This window comes from Urocampus carinirostris, chromosome 20, assembly GCF_059441175.1.
Source record: "Urocampus carinirostris isolate Australia breed hairy pipefish chromosome 20, RoL_Ucar_1.0, whole genome shotgun sequence".
NCBI classification, from domain to species: Eukaryota; Metazoa; Chordata; class Actinopteri; order Syngnathiformes; family Syngnathidae; genus Urocampus; species Urocampus carinirostris.
In genome coordinates, this window is record NC_142368.1 from 12,972,585 (window position 1) to 12,994,987 (window position 22,403).

The following is a 22,403-nucleotide window of genomic DNA, read 5'->3' on the forward strand; positions in this document are numbered from 1 at the left end:
CTTCAATTTTTAAAGGAAATGTCTAATTTTACATGCATAATAATTTGTTATAGTTTTATATATGGTAAAATAATTTTTCCAAGCATACTAAATTTTCTTCGGTGTATTGAAATGCTATTTTAATTTCAATTTGAAAGTGTCTTTGAATCAACTCTATAAAAGTCAATATTTTCAACGTTATACATGTCAGTATTAGTTCTGGAGAACTGTTCCTACAGATGGTTTGTACTTCTCTATTTTTAGCTAGCCTATACTGTAGCTGTAAACTCCCCGACCGTCATCCGGTGCATTCAAATCTCACGGTGATAAAACGGCGTAGGAGCTCTCCTCCTCGCACGATTGCCCGGGGCTGATGGGATTGAACCCGAGGCACCTGCCCCCGTTTTTTCCGACGACCGCCATCCGTTCACGCTTGACATCCGTCCGCAAACTCCGTCCCCCGTCCTGTCACTCAAAGAAAAAGGTACACAAAATGCTTCGAGTTTTGAGGCGGTATTATGTGTTTTGGGGAACACAACAACAATCAATCTGCGACTAATTTACTCACGCATAGACACGCATCTGTTTATGTGGCAGGATTTCAAGTTTGACGGCTGAATAAGCAAAATAAATAAATGTGCTGGGTCATTAGGTAGGATTATATGTTGTACAGGTGCTACAACAATTAGTCTGCTACTAATTTACTTGTATACTGTATACAATCTCACTTATGTCGCGGCAAACGGTATGTGTCCAGTCGTGTGGCAGGATTATGTGATTTCAGGAGTGAAACCGCATTTAGTTTGTGACTGATATACTCGCATATGGAACCTCGTTTCTTTCATAGTCAACAAAATCCTCCCAGTCACCAGGTAGGATTACTTGTTCAGCATTGTGGCGACAATTACTCGTTTATGGTCAACACTGACACTAATTTACTCGCATATGAAATCAGTTAAGTTACAGTAATAAACTCTCCGGTCGTGTGGGAGGTTTATATGTTATACACATGCAAAAACAATGAGTCTGCTACGAGTATTGTGTTTTTACCATCTCATAAATGTTATTGCGTATGTGATTATGTGTTTTGGGAATTTAATGACTTTGGGTCTGCGACCAATTTTCTCGCATATTAAATGCCATTTTACCCTTAGATGCATAAGTGGGGTCAAAAATGACCCAATGGGTTGTTAGTCTTCAAAAAAACAATAAAAAATATGCATATACTGGGAGGTCATGCATCCAAAGGTTAAGCCGCGGTAAAGGAAATTCATCGTATCATGTTTAAAGTTTGAAACCCTTGTCGCTCATTCGACCAATCGGGAGCCTCCGCTGCACACGCGTGTTTTCGCTGCGGGATGTTTGTATGTGCGCCAAAGAAAACACGTGACCTGGTATAATAAAACGGCCCTTGAGCTGCAGCGAGTGGATGAGTGCGCATCAAAAAGGGACATTCATTAAGCTGTGCGTGCAATCAGGAACCAAATTCCCGAAAGGGGAGGTGCGCTTGCGAGATGAATCGAAGCGGGGATTGGAGTTGCGACTAATTCGCTCACATATGCAATCGCAATTATGAAGCGGTGCACAGAATACGTCTGGTTACAGTTTGTGGCAGGATTGTTCGATTAGTTGCAGGGATCAAATCTGTGACTAATTTACTTGCATATGCAATCGCATTTATGAAATGGTAAACAATATTTGTCTGGTCGTATCGCAGGATTATATGTTGTACTCATGCAACAGTAATTAGTGTGCAACTAATTATTTATGTCGTGGTTAACAAAATCCACCCGGTTGTATGGTAGGATTACTTATTTAGTGGTTGCAACAACAATTAGACCGCGACCAATTTACTTACATATTAGATAACACTTATAAAGTGGTAAACAATATGTCATGAGGCAAGAATATGCATTACAAGTAGAGCTGGTACAACAATTATTATTTTGTGACTCTTTTGCTCGCATATGTGACTACCTTTTGTCTCTTTAAACTAAATACATCCAGTCGTGTGGCAGGATGACTTTTTTAGTGATGCAACTAGTCAGCGACTCATTTACTTACATATGTGATCACTTTGGTGTTGTAGTAAACAAAAAATGGATGACATGTTTTAGGAGTTAATGAGCAATTAGTCTTTAACTAAATTACTCGCATATGCAGTCTCATTTATGTCTCTGTAAAAAACATCTGTTCGGTCGTGTGGCAGGGCTACTTCTTTAGCAGTGCAACAACAATCAGTTGCATGGTTCAAGACCACAACTAATTTACCCGCATATGCGATCTAGTTTACAGAGTGGTAAACAATTAGTATCTTGTCAGAGACCAGAAACAGAGACAGGACCCACTTGCGTTCGTTTTACTCAGCTTTATTTAGAAGAAGGAAAAGGCTTGCACCCACAATCCGGTGATCGTCGGCAGATCGCTCTGAACGCGGAAGTGGCACTTCCGTGGTGAGCAAAGGCAGTGTTGAGAGCGGGGAAAGAACAGGTCGATGGCCGGGATGGTGGAGTAGAAACATATTTGAGTTCAGAAAAGGGGTCGGCGCCGGGAATCAAACGGGAATCAGGACAGGATAGAGTCAGGGTTGAAAGGGCTTGCCTAGCGTGGGCTGAGATTCGCAGACGGACCGACAAAAGGGGCTGACTGGACGTAGTTTAAATACCGACAGGGAGCCAATCCGTCAACAAGCTCCAGCTGGCGCCCACGGGCAGGGCCAATTGGGCGCCATGGCAACCGTGACATATCTGGTCATGTGGCAGGATGAAATGTTTTAGCTATGCAGCAACAATTAGTTTTCACCTAATTTAATTACTTTACATCATTTACTTAATTATCTAATCCCATTTATGTCAGGGTAGACAGAATGTGTCAAGTCGTGTGGCAAGATTACACGTTTCACACGATTAGTCGCAGGGGATGACAATGCGACTACTTGCAAATTGCCTTTTCTTGGTGTAGCAACAGTTACTTTGCAACTAGTTTACCTGCAAATGCAATCACTTTTCTGAATCTGTAAACCAAATAGGTCCAGTCTTGCGGGGGGACTACGTATTTAGCGGTGCAACAACAATTACACACAAGGGTCGACGCTGCGACTAATTTACTCGCGTATGCAAATCACATTTATGTTGCGATATTCAAAATGGGTCCGTCTTGTTGCAGGACTTCGCATTTAGCGTTGCGACGACACCATGTCGCAGGGGTTGACGCCATAACTAATTTACTCGCATATGCAAACACACTTATGTCGGGATGTACAAAATGGGTCCGGTCTTGTTGCAGGACTAGTTATCAACTGGTGAACCCCCAATTAGTCGTAGGGGTCGAAGCTGCGACTAATATACTTGCAAATGGATCCGGTCCTGATGCAGGGTTACATATATAGAGGTGCTATAATGATTAGTTACAAAGGTCAACGCTGTGACCAATTCACTCGCATATGCAATCACGTTCATGTTGCGATACATAAAATGGGTCCAGTCTGCGACTAGTTGACTTGCATATGAGATCACGATTATGTCATGAAAAATCCGTCTGGTTGTTTGGCTGGAATACATGTTTTAGGGGTGCGGTAACAATCGGTCCTAGGGGTTGACACCGCGACTAATTTACTCGTACATACGGTCACATTTTTAGAACGGTATGAAAAATGATTCCTGTCATGTGGCAGGATAAGTGTTTCACAGGTGAAATTAAATGAAATGATCTGCATTTCTATAGCGCTTTTCAAGTCAATGACTTCCCAAAGCGCTTTACAATGTGCTCCACATTTCCCAATAGCGGCCTTGCAGCCATGTAAGGCGCTAACCTGCTTATTGTGGGTATTAGGGTTCAGTGTCTTACCCAAGGACACTTCGACATGTAACACGGACGAGCCGGGATTCGAACTGGGATCTCTTGATCTCCTGAGCTACTGCCGCCCATGAAAAATTATACTTAAAATGAGATCTGTTTAGTAAAATAATCCTACTTACTTCTAGGGAGGAATTAAGAAAAAAATCGTCAAACATGTTTCATTTTGCTGGACATTTCAGGAATATTATTCCTGTTTTTTATATTTTACTTTTCAATATATTGAAAAATAAAGTTCTTTGTACTCTTCTAATCAGCATCAACGGAGAAAAAGAAACAAAATGTTGCACCTCTACTCTAAAAGTTGCAAATGAAATAGTTTCCTCTATGAAGTATGTGTTACGTGTGTGAGTTTAAAGAGCTTTACTATATATGTAAATTTCTATTTTTTTTTACGCCAATCTGATTTTATTTTCATTTTCTCATGGGTGTTCTGGCCACGGAGCCCATAAGGCCGGATAAAAGGAGGCGGCCGGGGGTGGGGAGGAATTTCGTGCTCGTGCTTGCACTATTCTGTTCGTGTATTATGAAAATGGCGAAAGTAAGAAAAGGGCGGTTTCAAATAGAGTACGAATAGCAGCCATGAATCTATCATGGATCCCTGCCTGCTAGGTTTTTTTTGTTGTCTTATGTCTCGTGTTGGGCAAATTTAGATCTATTTTTCTCTGAACATTGGTAATTGTATTACTTTTAAATTCTGTTACTTTAAATCCCATGTGTATATGTGCCCTCCTCGGGGCAGTTTTGAATTTAATAAAATTCTGTGTCATGACAATAACGCATTCGATTCTATTCAATTCAGTCTAAACGCCAACCTAACCCCCAGAAAAATGAAAAAAAAAAAAAGTTTATTTGCAACAGCATTTAGTTGCACAGCTCGACACCGCGACTACTTTACTCGCATACAAGATCACCTTTTTTTTCCCTTTGCTTTCATATCCAGCTTCCGTTTGTCATGCCTCCCCCGTCACTTGTGTTTATTCCCAAGCGCCTTTGTCTCTCCCTTTCAGACTCGGGTCCCGGTCGGGCATCAGAGGGGGAAGTCAGTCAGGTCATTTGTCAGCTTTGATGACGGCTTTGATCAAAGAGCGAGTGAAAGGGTGACGCTTCATTTCAACCTCTCCCTCGTGTCACGTGGCTTTGTTTTTCGAGGCCCGAACGGAACGGCGCGCGACCGGATTGGTCGCCGGTTCGAAGTGAGCGGTCTTCCCGTTTCGGCGTCGGCTCGTCTTGACGTCGTAAAGAGACATCATCGGCGCTGCTCCAAATTCCTTTGACGCGCCTCGGCGTGTCATCAGGATTCAAGCTGCTCGGTCGCTCGGAGAACTTGGAAAATGCGGTTTTATGTTTTCGCTAGCAATGGGCTAACGTGCTGATTCAGAGATGCTGATAATGCTAATGTGTTCACTTGAAAATGGGAGCTAGGGCTGTATTAATTATGTTTTCATTTTTATATTTCAGTCAAATCAAAGCTTTGCGCCTTTTTTTAAACTCCTCTAGAGGATGCTCTAGTTTTAAAATAGTGCATCATGGGGCTTCATTTCTTCATCTGTTTCTAAACATTATACCAATTGAATTCTGGGAAAGAAGGGTTTGTTGCTGGATAAACGAAACTTATTGAAACCATTGTGGTGTTGTCTTAACTCCTTTAGGGGCGCTCTAGTTTCAAAGATAGATTCAAACAAACAGACGAATCAAGAAGACTCAAATATTGCTTCATGAAGCTTTATTTCTTTTGTCAGTTTTTCTTTAAATCATTATCATTGAATTCTGAAGAAGACAAAATAGAAGCTTTTTAAAGGACTTGTTCCCTAAATATTTCTAATTGAATTCTGGAAAAGATAAGGTCTTTGTGAGTGATAAATGAAGCTTCTTGAAGCATTCGTGGCATTGTTTTAACTATGCGCTCCAATTCAAGCAAAAAGACGAAACAAGAAGAATCAAATATTATTTTATTAATCTTCCCATCTTTATCGGTCTTTCCAATTGAATTCTGAAGAAGCAAGGTCTTTGTGATGACTAAGAGAAGCTTCATGAGGCCCATGTGGTGGTGTTTTATCTCCTCTAGGGGTCACTTCACTTTTAAAGACGGATTCAAAGCAGTCAGATAGTGTTTCATGAAGCTTTATTTCTCCATTTGTTTCTGAAAATTATACCAATTGAATTCTGGATAAGAAAAGTTTGTTGATGGATAAACAAAGTTTAGTGAAGCCATTGTGGTGTTGTTTTAATGATGCTCTAGAAGGCAATTTTAGTTTCAAAATCCCAAGACACGCATTAAGAGGAGTCAAATATGAAGGTTCTTTTTTTTAATCTGTCTCTGAAAATTATTCTAATTGCCTTCTGTAGAAGACAAAGACTTTCTGATGGATAAATGAAGCCTCGTAAAGCGCTTGTTTGTTTATTTTTTTCAACACTTACAGGGGGCGCTCTAGTTTCTAAGATGGATTTAAACAAACAGACGCCTCAAGAAGAGTCAAATATTGCTTCATGAAGCTTCATTCCTCCATCTGTCATTTCTCTTCTGGAGAAGACAATGTCTTTCTTATGGATAAATAAAGATTCATGAAGCCCTTTTGGTGTTTTGTGGCCCTCTAGCTTTAAAGGTAGATTAAAACTGAGAGGCGATCAAGAAGAGTCAAATCGTGCTTCATGAAGCTTTGTTTCTTAATCTTTCTTGAAAGTGAATTTAAGATAAGACAAAATAGAAGCCTTGTGAAACCCTTGTAGTGTTTTTAACTCTAATAGGGTTTGTTCTACTTTTAAAGATGGCGATCAAGAAGAGTCAAATTGTGCTTCAGGAAGATTTGTTTATTTTTAATCTGTTTTAAAAAAAAATATATATTTTTTAACCCTTGAGATGACACTCGAGAAGTTTCATGAAGCCCCGGTGTTGTTTTTAACTCCTCTCAAGGGCAATATAGTTTCAAAGATGGATTCAAACAAAGAGACTCATCAAGAAGTCAAATCGTGCTTCACGAAGCCTCGTTTCTTTATCCGTCTCTAGAAGCGATTTTGGGATGGCAAAGGGAAATACGTTCTCTGTTCTGAGGTTGCGGGTTTTAATCCTCCCACACTTTGTGTCTAATGTGTTACCAACACTAAAATCTGGTTTCCAGTTTGCGTTGTTGCTTGAAAACAATTTCCTCATCAGGAACACCAATCTCATCAACAACACCAAATTTGGACAATTTAATAGTCCAGAACCTAGGCAAGCTCTTCAGGGCAGTTATATACAGTAAACCAACATTTCCTTTCAAATGTTTCTTGATAGGTTTTTCTGTGTTCTCATCTCATCTCATTAGCCGTACCGCTTATCCTCAGTAGGGTCGCGGGGGGGCTGGAGCCCATCCCAGCCATCTCCGGGCAGTGGGCAGGGGACACCCTGAACCGGTTGCCAGCCAATCGCAGGGCACACGGGGACAGACAACTCACTCGCTCATTCACACCTAGGGACAATTTGGACCGGCCAATTCACCTGAAATGCATGTTTTTGGAACGTGGGAGGAAACCGGAGTGCCCGGAGGAAACCCACGCAAGCACGGGGAGAACATACAAACTCCGCACAGAAAGTCTGGAGCTGGATTTGAACCCACGACAGGTTCCCATGACATGAACTGTGCCGCACAAGCGCTAACCACTGCTCCGCCGTGCTGGTTTTTCTGTGTTCCTGAACAAAACTAGCCTTTATACTTTACCTTTAGCCAACTAGCTAGCTAATGTAGGTTTTAGATCAGGGGATGTGTCCTAAGAGTATGTAGTCTGTAATTGTCTGTGGTCTGTGCAGCCCTTTGAGACTCCTTGTGATAAAGGGCGTCACAAATAAACATGACTTGATTTGACTTGACTTTACGGAACCTGGATTGAAACTTTGTTCACGGGCCCCCATTCGTAGCGAGAGATGCTAGTGAAGGAGATAATTGCTTCCACGGGATTTTGAAATAGACTGTGCCGCTCGTCTATGGAATATTGATGACCGCGGCAAAAAAAAAGATGAACCAAAGGCCTGCTATGTTGCCGATTCGTGCGGGAGGCTTAGAGCTAAGATTCATGGCCCGAGCCCGAACCCGAACCCGAACCCGAGGCAATTTCGGGCCGGGTCGGGCCTGAAATGTCAGTCATACGGTCGGGTCGGGTCGGGTTCGGTCCTGCTTTTTTTTTTTTTTTTTTTTTTTTTTAATTAATTAATAATTATAAATATATGTTCATTAAAAATATATACTTAAACTATGTATGGATACTAGACCAAGGAATACTTGTTTTAAAATAAATAATTTGGATAAAACGGAGAAGGAGCTGTAATTGCTTTTAACGGAGCCAGAGCATGCTCTGTGCACGTGACGTGACGTGAATGCTGTCCTCTTAATAATCTTCCCCTCCGCAAATTCGCGTGATTTTGGCCTGGTATCCCCGATATGGAGTCGGACCAACAAGAAGTTAAGGATAAACTCAAGAGAGGAGAACTGACGAAGAAAACGCACTCTGGTAAGAGTTTTAACAAGCGTTTTATATAGAATACGATCAGGGGGGGGGGGGGATTTGCATAGGAGTCGGAAAAGGGCACAACACGTCAACACCCCCTCAATGATAGTGCCGCGCTAAAATCTTAAGGACGTACTACTACTGCTGCTGTGGATTATGGCCCAATGATCAAGTCGTCAAAATGACGGACGCCCTTAAATGTTTTCGCTACCTCAAAAAAAAAAAACCGTCAATGACAGATTGTCGCTTAATGTAACATCTGCAGTGCAGACACAGAAATATAAAAGATGTAAATGTTTATACAGTTTTATTTAACTTAGGCCTAGATGTTGTAACAAAAGGCAGAGTTTAATTTGTTATCATAAATCACCCCTCCTTATAAATAAAATATGTAATTTCGGGCCCCCTCGGGCCGGGCCAGCAAATCCAGTTAATTAGTCGGGCTCGGTCCGGGTCGGGTTTAATACCCCTCGGGCCTGCGTCGGGCTCGGGTGCTTTTTTTGGGCCCGATCTTACCTCTAGGGAGGCTCTCAATATTCATTCATCCATTATCACACCCAATTCGCGTCAAAATTCTAATAAATCAAACGCCACAATCGGGATGAACACTGCCATTGACGGCTTTCCACGTCAAAGAACCATTTTCATTTGGTTGCCGTTGACGGCTGTATCTATTATCTTTAACTGGGATGTCCATGGATGAGGCAGACGCAGAAGCTGTAAGGAAAAAAAACGTAACTATTGAGTTAAAAAGCATAAAAACATACGATTGTCTCCTGATCACTTGAGCTAAGGCTTTAAAGCTCTTTAACTCGGTGGTGAAACTTTAAACCTCCTTTATCTCTTGAGTTAAATCAGATCTAAAGCTTTAACTCGTCGTTTAGCTGTTAGCACTAATACAAGTTGTCTATGCATTTCATAAAAATATGATGGAATCTATAACACTTGAGTTCCAGCTATAAAGCCCTTTTACTCGTAGGTAAACTTAAGAGATCCTTTAACTCTTAAATTAAATCAGATTTAAAGCTTTAACTCATAGTTGATCCTTTAGAGCTTAGACCACAGACTGCACTAATACGAGCAATACTAAATACACTGGAGATAAAATGTTATTTCTTTCATTTATTGATTCATTATCACCTGAGCTAAAGATTCAAGTAGGTTTAGCTCTTTAACTCAGTGGTGAAACGTTAAACCTCCTTTATCTCTTGAGTTAAATCAGATCTAAAGCTTTATCTTGGCGTTTAGCTGTTAGCACTAATACAAGTTGTCTATGCATATTATTAAAATATGATTGAATTTGTAACCCTTGAGTTACAGCTATAAAGCCGCTTTAACTCAGAGTTAAACTTTAAAGCTCCCTTAACTCTTCAGTTAAATCAGATTCAAAGCTTTTACTCATAGCTTATCCTTTGGAGCTGAAATCACAGACCGCACTAATGCGAGCAATATTAAAAAGACTGGAGATAATGTTAATTGACTCTTTATCGCTTGAGTTATGGCTTTTAAGCTGCTTTAACTCTAAAGATATAAATATAAGATCCATTAATTCTGAAGTTTTAAACCTTTAGAATTATGGACAGCTTTGATATAGATGAACTTCTTATTGATTGAGATAAAGCTTTAAAGCTGATTTAACTCTTTTTAGGAGGAGATTTAGATATTTAACCCAGAGGATACTATTTTAAACCCCTTCAATTCTCAAATCAGATTAAGAAACGTTCTCATAGTACAACTTATAGACCTCCAGACAACATGTATGATTAACTGTGTAACGTTTGAGTTAACTCTCACAAATTTAAAGCTTTTACTTGTTGTTCAACCTTTAGCACTGGTACACTCTGGATAGCACCAATATATGACTAACAACGATTAACTCTTATATGCTTGAGTTAATGATGCTTTCATTCTTGCTATAAACAGTGTCTGAAATAACGTCTGCCCGGACGCCAGGGGCGTGCATCTTTTACGTCGGGCGCACAACTTACAAAACGTCTCGGCTCGGGTGTCTAACAACTTTTTCAAGAAAAGAAATAAGAATAAAATTTAGAAAAAAGAAAGATTCTTTTCAAATGGAACATTTGATTTATTCCGATTTTGAAATCTTCGTTTGGTGGCGGAATTTCGGTTCGTTTGGCAATTTGCATACTCGGCAGCCAATCAGTAGCCTGCATCGAATGACTTGGTGCTTCCGGACTTTCCGGAGCGTTATAAGGTCATACATTTGCATATCATTTTATGAAGTGGACGCACAGAGAACACAAGAAAAATGGTAAATTGGTTAGGAATCAAGCCAGAAGAAATATTCAAAAGAAGCTAACAAAATGTATGACGCTACAAAAACTTAACGTACATTAAAAGCATCGTCGAAAGAGGAGTTTACGTGGCTTGTAGCAGACGACGCAACACAAACATTGGTTCTTTTTGCGATTAGTCGTCTTATTGTGTTTAAGGTTGTGAAAAATTGGGTAGGTAACTTTATGGCTGGGCAGGCAACTTTTCAGAGTTGTCTGCCCTGGTGTCTGCTAACTTTTTTTCATGAGTTTCAGACACTGCTATGAAGCAGTTTAATTACTTTAACTTGGACTTAAAACGTTAGGACTCTTTCAACTAATGAGTCGAAGCAGATTTGTAGCTTTCAAAAATATATAGCTAGCGTTGGCGTGGTTTTTCAAGCAGGTACTCGATGATAACCGTATTTCTTTCCCGTTTTTCCGTCAGCTCGGGAAGAGAACGTGGCCACGTTCCGAGGCTCGGAGTACTTCTGCTACGATTTGTCTCAGAACCCCATCCAGAGCAGCAGCGATGAGATCACGCTCTCCTTCAAGACGTGGCAGCGAAACGGTCTCCTCCTCCACACCGGCAAATCGGCCGATTACGTCAACCTGGCGCTGAAGGACGGAGCCGTATCCCTGGTCATCAACCTGGGCTCGGGGGCCTTCGAGGCCATCGTGGAGCCCGTCAACGGAAAATTCAACGACAACGCCTGGCACGACATCAAAGTCACCCGCAACCTGAGACAGGTAATCGGAGGCGGGGCCGGGGGGTAGGGTTTCGAGGCATGGTGGGAGGGGTTTTGGAGATTGTCCACGTTTTTATCGGTTGTAATCGGTGACAAACGCCATTGATCATTTGATTTTTCATGATTTCAATTTTATTTGTGTTTGATTTAATCATGCGGCATTTCAAATAAGAGTTCAAAGTAATTCTAGCGTTTCAAAGTTAGCTTTTGAAGCAAGGGTGAGGTTTCAAAGAAGGAGTTTAAAGTAATTTTAAGGTTTCCATGTTAAAAGCGAGGGTACGGTTTCACAGTAAGGGTTTAAATCAAGACTGGGGTTTCAAAGTTGTGCTTTAAAGTAGAGTTTTTACGCTAAACTAGGGTTTCAATATATGATTTTATTGCAATTGTAGGATTTCAGATTCGGGTGTTAAAGCAATTATCTACCTTCAAAGTAGGGTTTCAAAGTCATTATACCGTTTCAAAGTGGGGTCTTAAAGCAATTCTGGGATTTCAACATTGGGTCTTAAAAAAATAGGGTTTTAAAGTCATTCTGGGGTGTCAAAGTAGGGTTTTAGACCAAGGCTACGGTTTCCAAGTACATTTTGGAGCTAGAGTTAAAGTAAGGTTTTAAAACTAGACTAGTGTTTCAAAGTAAGGTTTTGCAAATTATTTAGTTTTAAGTTGGGTTATAAAGGAACACTAAGTTTTTTTAAGTAGGCTTTTAAATCAAGCCATTAGATTCAACACAAGGCTAGGTTGCCAATGTGGGGTTTAAAGAGGTTGGTGGGGTTCTAATTAGGTTTTAAAGCAATGCTAGGACTTTAACATAGGGTTTTAAAGCAAAACTAAGGTTTCAAGGCGATTCTAAAGTTTCAAAAGCTGGTTTTAAAGCGAATCTAGGGTTTCAAAGTAAGCTTTTATAAAGCTAGACTTTGGGTTTCAAAATAAGGTTCTAAAGCTAGACTAAGGTTTGCAACTGAGGGACATTCTAGGGTTAAAGTTACGTTTTCCAAGCAGGATTTTTTTAAATCAAGTCGAGTTTTAAAACAATGTTAGGGTGTCAAAGTATAGTTTTAAATGGGGTTAAATGGGTTTCAAAGCAAGGCCCTGGTTTCAAAGTGGGGCTTTAAAGCAAAGCTAGGGTTTTAAAATTACCGTAGGATTGTAAAGTAATTTTTTAAATCAAGGCTAGAGTTTCGAAGTACGGTTTGAAAGCAAAGCTAGGATTTTAAGATTACTCAATAGTTTTAAAAGTAGGGTTTTAAAGCAAAGCTAGGGTTTCAAGATTAGTCAATAGTTTTAAAAGTAGGGTTTTAAAGCAAAACTTGGGTTTTAAGATCAGTCAATAGTTTTAAAAGTAGGGTTTTTAAAGCAAAGCTAGGATTTTAGGATTACCCGGTAGCTTAAAAGTAGAGTTTTAAAGCAAAGCTAGGGTTTTAGGATTACTCAATAGCTTTAAAAGTAAGGGTTTTAAAGCAAAGCTTGGGTTTCAAGATTACTCAATAGTTTTAAAAGTAGGGTTTTAAAGCAAAGCTAGGGTTTTAAGATTATTCAATAGTTTTAAAAATAAGGTTTTAAAGCAAAGCTATGGTTTTAGGATTCCACAATAGCTTTAAAAGTAAGGGTTTTAAAGCAAAGCTAGGGTTTCAAGATTACTCAATAGTTTTAAAAGTATGGTTTTAAAGCAATGCCAGAGTTTTAAAGTTACTTAAAGGTTTGTTTTCAAATATTTTCTTATTAACCTAAAGAAAATATGAATTTAAATTCTGCATTCAAATCTTTTTTGAAATCCATTAATGACCAACGACCATGAGCGCCATTGACGGAAATACACGTCAATCGAATGCCGTCCTCGCTTTTCACTCCTTTTTTTCTTTGCACTCATTTTTCAAATTTTAGGGTTTTCAGCGCTGTACTAAGATGGTGACCAGGACCTTCGTGTTTCTTCACTCACCCATGTCCCACTAACCGATTTCTAACTAACGTACTAACCAGCATCCTAACTTCATTATTTTTTCCTTTTGGTTTTGCGTCCATCCTTATTAACAACCTTTTTTGTTCACTATTGTTTTGGTTTTTCCTTTCTTCCCCTTTTTTTCTGGAAAGCAATCAGGCATTGGACACGCTATGGTAAACAAACTACATTGTCTGGTAGATATCATTCTTATTGTCTTTTTTTTGGGTTTGCCGTGTGTCCCCTCCCCTCCCCGTTTTCTTCTTTTTATTTTCCGTTTTTTCTTTTTTGAGTTCCATCCTAGACACTCTTATCAAAAAATGAGGAGATGGGTTTGTATTACCAGGCAATTTTTCACAATTCCCCCCCCTTTCTCTCCCCGACCTACAAACGACCTTATTTCCCCTCACTATACCCCCGCCCCCCCATCTTATTTTTTTCCACTTTAGCGTTTACTTTTTCTTTCACATTTATTTAGAACTCCAAAAATTGACTATTTGCCTTTTGCCGGGGCATTTTTTCTTTTGTTTTTATCACACAAAAAGTCCCCATTTTTTGTGAGGACTGTCGTCCAGAACTGACAGAAGCTTTCCACAATGCTAAAGAAGACGACGCCAAATGAAAAAAAGAACAAAAATAAGGTGGAAACTGAGAATATTGATTGCGGGAGCTCTGACAGTTGTTTCCAAGTCACAATGACGCATGGCATGCCCAGACTTCATTGGAATCATCCTTTCATGCAACCGGAAGTAACCACTAACCCAATAATTCATTCACTCATTCACACTCCCATTCGTCACTTTCACTCATTTTGCCCCCCTCCTGTGTGTTTTTGTAGCATGCTAATGGTGAATGTGTGCGTCATTTCTAACCCCTTCTCACCTCATCCCTGGGTCCATAGGCAAGAGGTTTTTGAAGGATTTGCTTTCGATTAATTGACGATTATTAATCATGAAATTAATCGGAAACTATTTTTACAACCAAAGATTAAAAACCAATTAAACATTCTACTCATCCGTTCAATATTTCAACGATAATCTTTTAAAAAAATTGCATACGGAACAAGTATTGGATTATTCAAGAAGTTATGAATCACTCAATTAATTCCAGATTAATTTTAGTCAAATGTGGGAGCGAAACCTCATTGGTCACAATTTATTAAATGTAATTATTTGTACTGTTTTATATAATTTGCATACTCAACAATTTGAGTCATCAACAAGTAATCAATTATCAAATTGATCTCACACTTTAACCCCTTTCTTATTTACACTTTTTCTTATGTTCGTTTGAAATCAGGCTGTTTCATATTATAAGGTTTGAAACTAAAGCCTTATTTTTCATCCGCTTAAGTGATGAATCGACAAAATAATTTGGATTAATCAAAGAATCAAACGTTCGGTACAACGCTAATACTAATCCAAAATGGTGTGTATGTTCGAAAGACATAACCTATTCACTGCCAGACCAGATAAGGTCATTGATTAATCAGTGGTGAATGAGTTAAATACCCTGGATGAAGTTGTTGATTAATTAATAAATAATCTAGATTAATTGAATAAATAATTGTTTGTTCCCGCCCTAATTCTGACTCATTATTATTTTTGGTCTGATCATTTGACTACTCATTCTCTGCCAGTACGGTTATGGTAATTAAGATAGATAGATAGATAGATACTTTGTTCATCCCCGAAGGGAAATTCACATTTCCAGCAGCATCCCTGAGCTGAGAACAATCGAGAACAATCGAAAATAACACGGGAGCTGCTGGAGTGGCTGCCATTCGTGACGGCGCCGGAAGAAAAGATTCAATTTGAATCATGTACAAACAAACAAACAATTGAATCATGTACAAACAAACAAACAAACAAAATATTCATGTTTCAATAAGTGGAGTGTTAATAAAATGGGGGGAAAATTACTCGGTGGTAGTTAATGAGTTAATTGCCAGGCTACAATCATTAATTAATTGACAAAAATAAAAACGTTTTTGTCTAGTAAGGTCATTTAGGTCCTTCACTGCCAGTTTGATTACGGTCAAAGATTAATCAATGGCAGTGAATGATTGAATGGCCCAGTTATGGTCATTGATTAATCTAGATTAACCAAATAATTAATACTCCATCAATACTGATCCAGTATTGTTGGTTGTTGTGACGTCACTCATTCACTGCAAGGCTGGTTACAGTCATTGATTATTATTCAATGGTAGTGAATAAGTTAATGGCCTGTTTATGGTAATTAATTTATGGACAGGATAATCAAAATGAATCTAAAAATTGATAGTTTATTGCAGTTCCAGTACTGAGATATTCTTGGTCTGATCTGTAATCTGTAACTCAACAGATTCAGTCCTGTTACGGCCATAGTGAATTAATTAATGTCTTAGTTACAGTCATTACTCTACAAAATAATTTAAAAATAATTGAAGAATTAATAAATATTGATGCAATATTATTGGTCCGATCATGTGATTTAACTCATTCATTGCCAGCTTGATTGCAGTCATCTACGTTCATTGATTAATCGACGAAATAATCTAGATTAATCCTAGAATTAAATGTTTGTTGTAACCCTAATACTTATCCACAATTATTGGTCTTGTCACGTCACTTAACTCGTTCACTCCAAACCCAGTTCTGATTATTGATTAATCAACGGTAATGAATTAGTTAATTGCTCAAATACATTTATTATTGACATAAAATCTACATTAATCAAATAATTAATTGTTTGTCACAGCTGTAATACTGATCCAATATTTTGTCTGATCAGGTTACTGTGTTTACTGATTACTGTCACAGATTAATCAATGGAGATGAATAAATTGATGACCTAGCTATGATCATTGATTAATTGACAAAATAATCTAGATTAATTAAAGGAATAATCCCTTTGTTACTACTCTAAGACTGTTTCAGTATTATTGGTCAGTTCATGTGGCATAACTCATTCACTGCCAGGCTGGTTACGGTCATCGATTATTCAATGGTAGTGAATGAGTTAATGGCTCTGTTACTATCATTAGTTAATCAACAAAATAATCTAGATTAATTTAAGACTTAATTGTTTGTTGTAACCCTGATACTGATCCAATATTTGGTCTGATCATGTGACGTAACTCATTCACCGCCTGCTAGGTTCTGGTCATCGGTTAATCGATGGTTGTCAATGAGTTAACTCCCACCTGAACCAAACCATTTTCCTGATCAGCAGTTGAGGTTCCAAAAAAACACCTGAATATGGACCCTGGTCTCGAATGTGCATGAGACTCTGCACCTGGTGTGGTCTGCCCGAGCTTGGTATGCCCCGTTCCCACCATCCAATGATTCCCTTCCACGTCCGATTAATCGTGTCTCGTTTCTTTTGGTTTGCAATTCGATGTGGCGTGGCTAACGTTCCCCCCTCCCCTATGTTTTGCACGCGTGTGTCGAAATTTGTGTACGTCGATCGTTTAAGTGTGTCTGCAATTCCAGAGACAAAGTCCCAAAACCGAAGACAACTCGATTTGTCCTCGGTTTGAACATTGTACTAACCCCTCCCCCCTCCAAACCTTAGATAGCAAAACCAAACCTACATTTTCTTACCCCCATCGAAGATAAAGAAAATATGCCTCCGCCATATTTTCTTTACCTGTCCTGTGAATCCTACGACTAAAAAACCCATAACCCAAGTCTGGTCCATAACGATCGGGTAAAACCCACGAAAAAAACAACGTCCAAGAGTTCAAATGCAGACCGAGGAAGTGTTTTTTGCAAACGACGCTACGAGCTACGTCCTCTATTGTGTTGTAATGCTTCGGTATCGGTTATGTGTTACCCGTCCCCTCCCCCGACAGGTGACTATATCGGTGGACGGGATACTCACCACTACCGGATATACGCAGGAAGATTATACCATGCTAGGCTCGGATGATTTCTTCTACGTGGGCGGAAGCCCTAGCACCGCCGATCTTCCGGGGTCTCCGGTTAGCAACAACTTCATGGGATGTCTCAAAGAGGTAGGAGATACCATCAAATACAGATACCGGAGTGTCATAATGAAAGTTTTGGTACTATTTTTTTGTGTCGCTACTGTACTTTCTGGGTTCTCCACTGAGCAAATACTACATGGCCTTCATGGTAACGACCTAATAATGACCTAATACTCATACCGGAGTTGCAATCGCACCTTATTCGAATGTACCATGTCGTATTTAATGTTTTGGTGTCATTATTGGGTTCATACTGTACTTTTTGGGTTCTCCACTTAGCAACAACTTCATGGCCTTCATGGTAATGACCTAATAACGACCTAATACAGATACCAGAGTTGGATTGCACCTTATTCGAATGTAATGTTTTGGTGTCGTTATTGGGTTGATACTGTACGACCTGGGTTCTCCAGTTAGCAACAACTTCATGGCCTTCATGGTAATGACCTAATAATGGCCTAATACTGATACCGGAGTTGCATCGCAACTTTTTTGATTGTCCTGTGTCGTATTGAAAGTTTTGGTACAATTATTGGGTTGATACTGTACTGTCTCGGCTCTCTAGCTAGCTACAACTTCATGGCCTTCATGGTAACGACCTAATAATGACCTAATACAGATACCAGAGTTGGATTGCACCTTATTCGAATGTACTGTGTTGTATTTAATGTTTTGGTGTCGTTATTGGGTTGATACTGTACGACCTGGGTTCTCCAGTTAGCAACAACTTCATGGCCTTCATGGTAATGACCTAATAATGACCTAATACTGATACCGGAGTTGCATCGCTCCTCATTCGAATGTACTATGTCGTATTTAATGTTTTGGTGTCATTATTGGGTTGTTACTGTACTACCTGGGTTCTCCCGTTAGCAGCAACCTCATGGCCTTCATGGTAATTACCTAATACTGATACCGGAGTTGCATCGCAACTTTTTTGATTGTACTGTGTTGTATGGAAAGTTTTGGTACAATTATTGGGTTGATACTGTACTATCTGGGTTCTCCAGTTAGCCACAACTTCATGGTCTTCATGGTTACAGCTTAATGCCAATAATAGGCATGTACCGCACCATTTTTTTAGGGAACTGTTGCGTATTAAATACTTTGGTATTACTGGAGACGGGCAAATATTACCCGGTAGATATCGTAGCTTCCGAGATCTCTGTCTAGCAACAACTTAATGGGCTGCGTAACGACCAAGTACAGATACCAGAGGTATACCGTATCTTTTTCAAAGTTACTGGATTATATTAAAACTTTTGGTACTCCCAAAGAGCAACAACTATTATTGGGTCAAAACCATACACTCGATCTTTAGGTCGTAACAACTTCATGAGTTTCGTGGAAACGACCGAATACCAATACCACACCCTTTTTGAACGTACTGTGGTGTACTATAAGTTTGGTACTCCTGAAGTCTGGCAAATACTTTTGGGTTAATATTGTACCTCTAGGACCACCAGTTAAGAACAATTCCATGAGCTGCCTCAATTATGTAGGAGGAACAAGCAAATAGGATTCTGGACCTTTTTCAAAAGTACCGTATTTTAAGTTTTGGTACTCCTTAAGACATCAGATACCAGTGGTTCGGTACCATATTGTGCGGGATGTCCAGTTACCAACAACTTCATGGACTTTATCAAATAGGTAGGAGAAACCCCTTCAAGGAAACGACCAAACACAAAAACCAGGTCTAGACCACACCTTTTTCAAAACTACTATGTCATTTTCAAAGTTTTGCTACTATTGTCGGGTTGACAGCCTACTTTCTAGGCTCTCCAGTTAGCAACAATTTAATATGTTGCTCAAAGAGGTAGGAGAAACGATTAAATAAAGATCGGAGGTTATACTGCACCTTTCTGAAAGTACTGTGTCATATTGAAAGTTCTGGTATTATTACTTGGTCAATATCATACCTTCCGAGATCCCCGGTTAGGAAAAACTTCATGGGCTCTCTCAGAGAAGTAGGGGAAAACCCTCCGAGGAAACGACCAAATACTGAAACCGGCCCTACAGCACACCTTTTCCAAAGTACTATGGCGTATTAAAAGTTTTCGTACTGTTGTTGAGTTGATACCGTACCTTTGGGGTCTCCAATTAGCAACAACTTCATCGGTTGCCTCAAAATAGCAGGAGCACTAAGGCGAGGCTAATTCAGCTCTTGTCCGATACCAGTATTTACAGTCTTTTTTAAGGTAATGGCAATGATATTTCATGCTATCGTTACTCAAACATTATTGGGGGCCATCTAACGGAACAGAAATCAGATGATTACTATTAATTACAATATTGAGTAAAAATAAAATATCGATGTTCCTCTTTTTTAACTATTACATTTTTTGGGGGGAGTACATTTTACATATCTAAAACAGAACAGTATCATACTCTTTTATCTGCTAATACCTGTTGAGCTGTATTTCCATTGCCAATATTTTTTTCAAGTATTGGTACTTACAATTACTGTATGGGTAAATACATATCTTTTTTTATTGTAGTTGTATCAGTATTTCAAAGTACTCGTATCCAAATCAAATCACTAAGATTAACCAATTAAGGATTTATTTAATTAACAAATGATTAATAATCCTTAAGATATATAAATAAATAAATAGATGCATACTTTATTCATCCCCGTAGGGAAATTCATACTTCCAGCAGTATCCTTGTGTTGAAAAATAAAACAATAAAATAAAAGATATGGAATACAAAAATACTCAATATAACGTTTTGCTGTAGCGTATTTAAACAGTGCTATGGAACATACACACTGTAATAAAAATAGGGTAATATGCAAATGTAGGGGGGGGGCTTTTACTCCCCCGGGTGGAGTTAAAGAGCCTCATGGCATGAGGAAGAAATGTACTCCTCAGTCTGATAGCACAAATATATGACTAAAAATGATTAACTCTAGAGTTAACCATGCTTTCATTCTTGCTATAAAGAAGGTTTATTCCTTTAACTCGGACTTAAAACTTTAGGACTCTTTCAACTAATGAGGTAAAGCAGATTTGTAGCTAGCGTTAGCGTGGTTTTTGTAGAAGGTACTCGACGATAACCGTATTTCTTTCCCATTTTTGTCTGTCTCCTCAGTCTGTCCAAGTTAAATCACTAAGATTAATCAATTAATGAGTTATTTGATTAACACATGATTAATAAACCTTAATTAACTCACTCAACTTTTGAACTAAACTAAGCAATTTTGAGGAAATATGCAGAGATTTAAAATAACGTATTTCTGTTGTTGGTGTTAGCTCTATGTTTATGAATCGGTAAGTCGCCAAAATGACCTACCCAAAAAAGTCTCATCTCATCAGCTGCACCGCTTATCCTCAGTAGGGTCACGGGGGTGCTGGAGCCCATCCCAGCAATCATCGGGCAGTGGGCAGGGGACACCCTGAACTGGTTGCCAGCCAATTACCCCAAAAAGTGTAGTACTAATTAAGCTGCGCGTTCGGAATCGAAAACCGCGTCCGAAGTTACAAAATGGAACAAAGGACGACGCCGCGTTTACCTTTCTTATCGCATTCCGTCGTTTTACCAAGATACAAGCCAGAAACTCAATTATAATGTCAATGAAAACGTGCCGAGTCAGCTCGGGGAATATCAAACGTTTTATAATCGTTTGTCTCAAAAGACAAAAAATAGAAATAGCCGGCATATCATTTGCAGCATCAGCTCCAGAAAGGCGACGGTGGCGTCTCCCGACGGGCAAAAGGAAGGAAAATTATGAAAGTGCCAGCTACTAATGAAAATATCTCAACCGTGTTTTGGGATATGTAGTTTTGGTCTGTTTTAATCTCGATATGAGTAAAAAACTCGTTCATTGCCGTAGATGACTATGAACGTTTTCCGATGAAGTTGACTGGAGCCCAAAGACGGAAGTCATTAGATAATTAAAATGTAATGATGATGGAAATGATCTGCATTTCTATAGCGCTTTTCAAGTCAATGAAGACCTCCCAAAGCGCTTTACAATGTGCTTCACACTTACCCATTCACACACACACTCACCAGCAATAAGGAGTCATCCTCCAAACGTTTTGAGGATAATCAAGATGCTAAATGGTAAATGGACTGCATTTATATAGCGCTTTTCAAGTCAATGAAGACCTCCCAAAGCGCTTTACAATGTGCTTCACCCATAATCAACCCCATTCACACACACTCACACACCAATAGGGAGTCAGGCATGCAAGGTGCCTACCTGCTTATTGGGGGCATTTGGGATTCAGTGTCTTGCCCAAGAACACTTCGACATATAACACGGAATCAAACTTGCAACCTCTTGATCCCAAGAGGAGCGCTCTACCTCCTGAGCTAATGCCTTCTGATTATACTGCCCTAATCTTATGAAACAATCTTCAAAATATAGAAGGGTCCAGTCTTTACACATGTCTGTTTGTAAAGATGTGGCTTCCTCAATTTTGCCTGGAAAATCCCATCTTAGTTATTATTTTTCAAGCTAAGTTTAATTTTCGTTTCCACGCCCCTTTCCTATAAGACAGTGGTGAGCCATTTTTCGATGCTTGTTTGAGGAATGACCTTATCCTAATCACCGGCCCAGGGTCCAAATACTCTGCCCGAATCTTGAAAGTTGAACACGTGGCGAGACACGGACTGTCTACGCTAGGGGCGTCAAACTCATTTTAGCTGGGGGCAGCATGCTAGAGAAAAAATCTCATAGGGGCCAGTTTAGAAGATTAAAGAGAGAAGGAAAAGAGATTGTAATGGAGAGAAAAAAGAGAAAGAAGCAAAAGGGAAAAAGAAAGAGAGAGAAAATATAGAGAGAAAGAAGAGAGATAAAAAGAAAACTGAGAAAAAGAGAGAGAGACGGAGAAAAAAGAGAAAGTAGAGAGAACAAAAGATAGAAGGAGAAAAAATAAGAGAAAGAGAAAGAAAGGGAGAGAAATGGAAAGAAAACAGAAAATAAAGAGACAAAAAGAAGAAAGAGAAAAAGAAGAGAGAGTAAAAAATGAAAGAAAAGGGTGACAAATGAAGATAGAGAGTGAAAGTAAGCAAAGGAGCTCCAGTTGCTTTGCCATTGGCACCTGGCTTTGGTGACATCAAGGGGTCATATATAAAACTGCAGCTCATTTTTCTCTTGCACTTCTCTCAGCATTGTCTCCCAAGCCTGATTTAATCTGTTGGCAGGCCCG

At 39.3% G+C, this 22,403-nt stretch overlaps 1 protein-coding gene across 11 annotated transcripts in view; it reads left to right on the plus strand.

Moving 5' to 3' along the window:
• nrxn3b (neurexin 3b) overlaps positions 1-22,403 on the plus strand; it is a 234,772-nt gene that overhangs the window by 76,055 nt on the left and 136,314 nt on the right. For 8 of the 11 annotated variants that reach the window (XR_015848352.1, XM_088325668.1, XM_088325677.1 and 5 more), the window contains exons 5-7: positions 11,038-11,339; positions 13,424-13,468; positions 17,110-17,271. Coding sequence is in view for 10 of the 11 variants with exons in the window: in XM_088325668.1 (XP_088181794.1) it covers positions 11,038-11,339; positions 13,424-13,468; positions 17,110-17,271 (509 nt within the window). In the remaining variant the exon portion in view is untranslated. The remainder of the gene's footprint in view (positions 1-11,037; positions 11,340-13,423; positions 13,469-17,109; positions 17,272-22,403) is intronic. The other 3 variants (XM_088325673.1, XM_088325675.1, XM_088325669.1) reach the window with 2 other exon arrangements.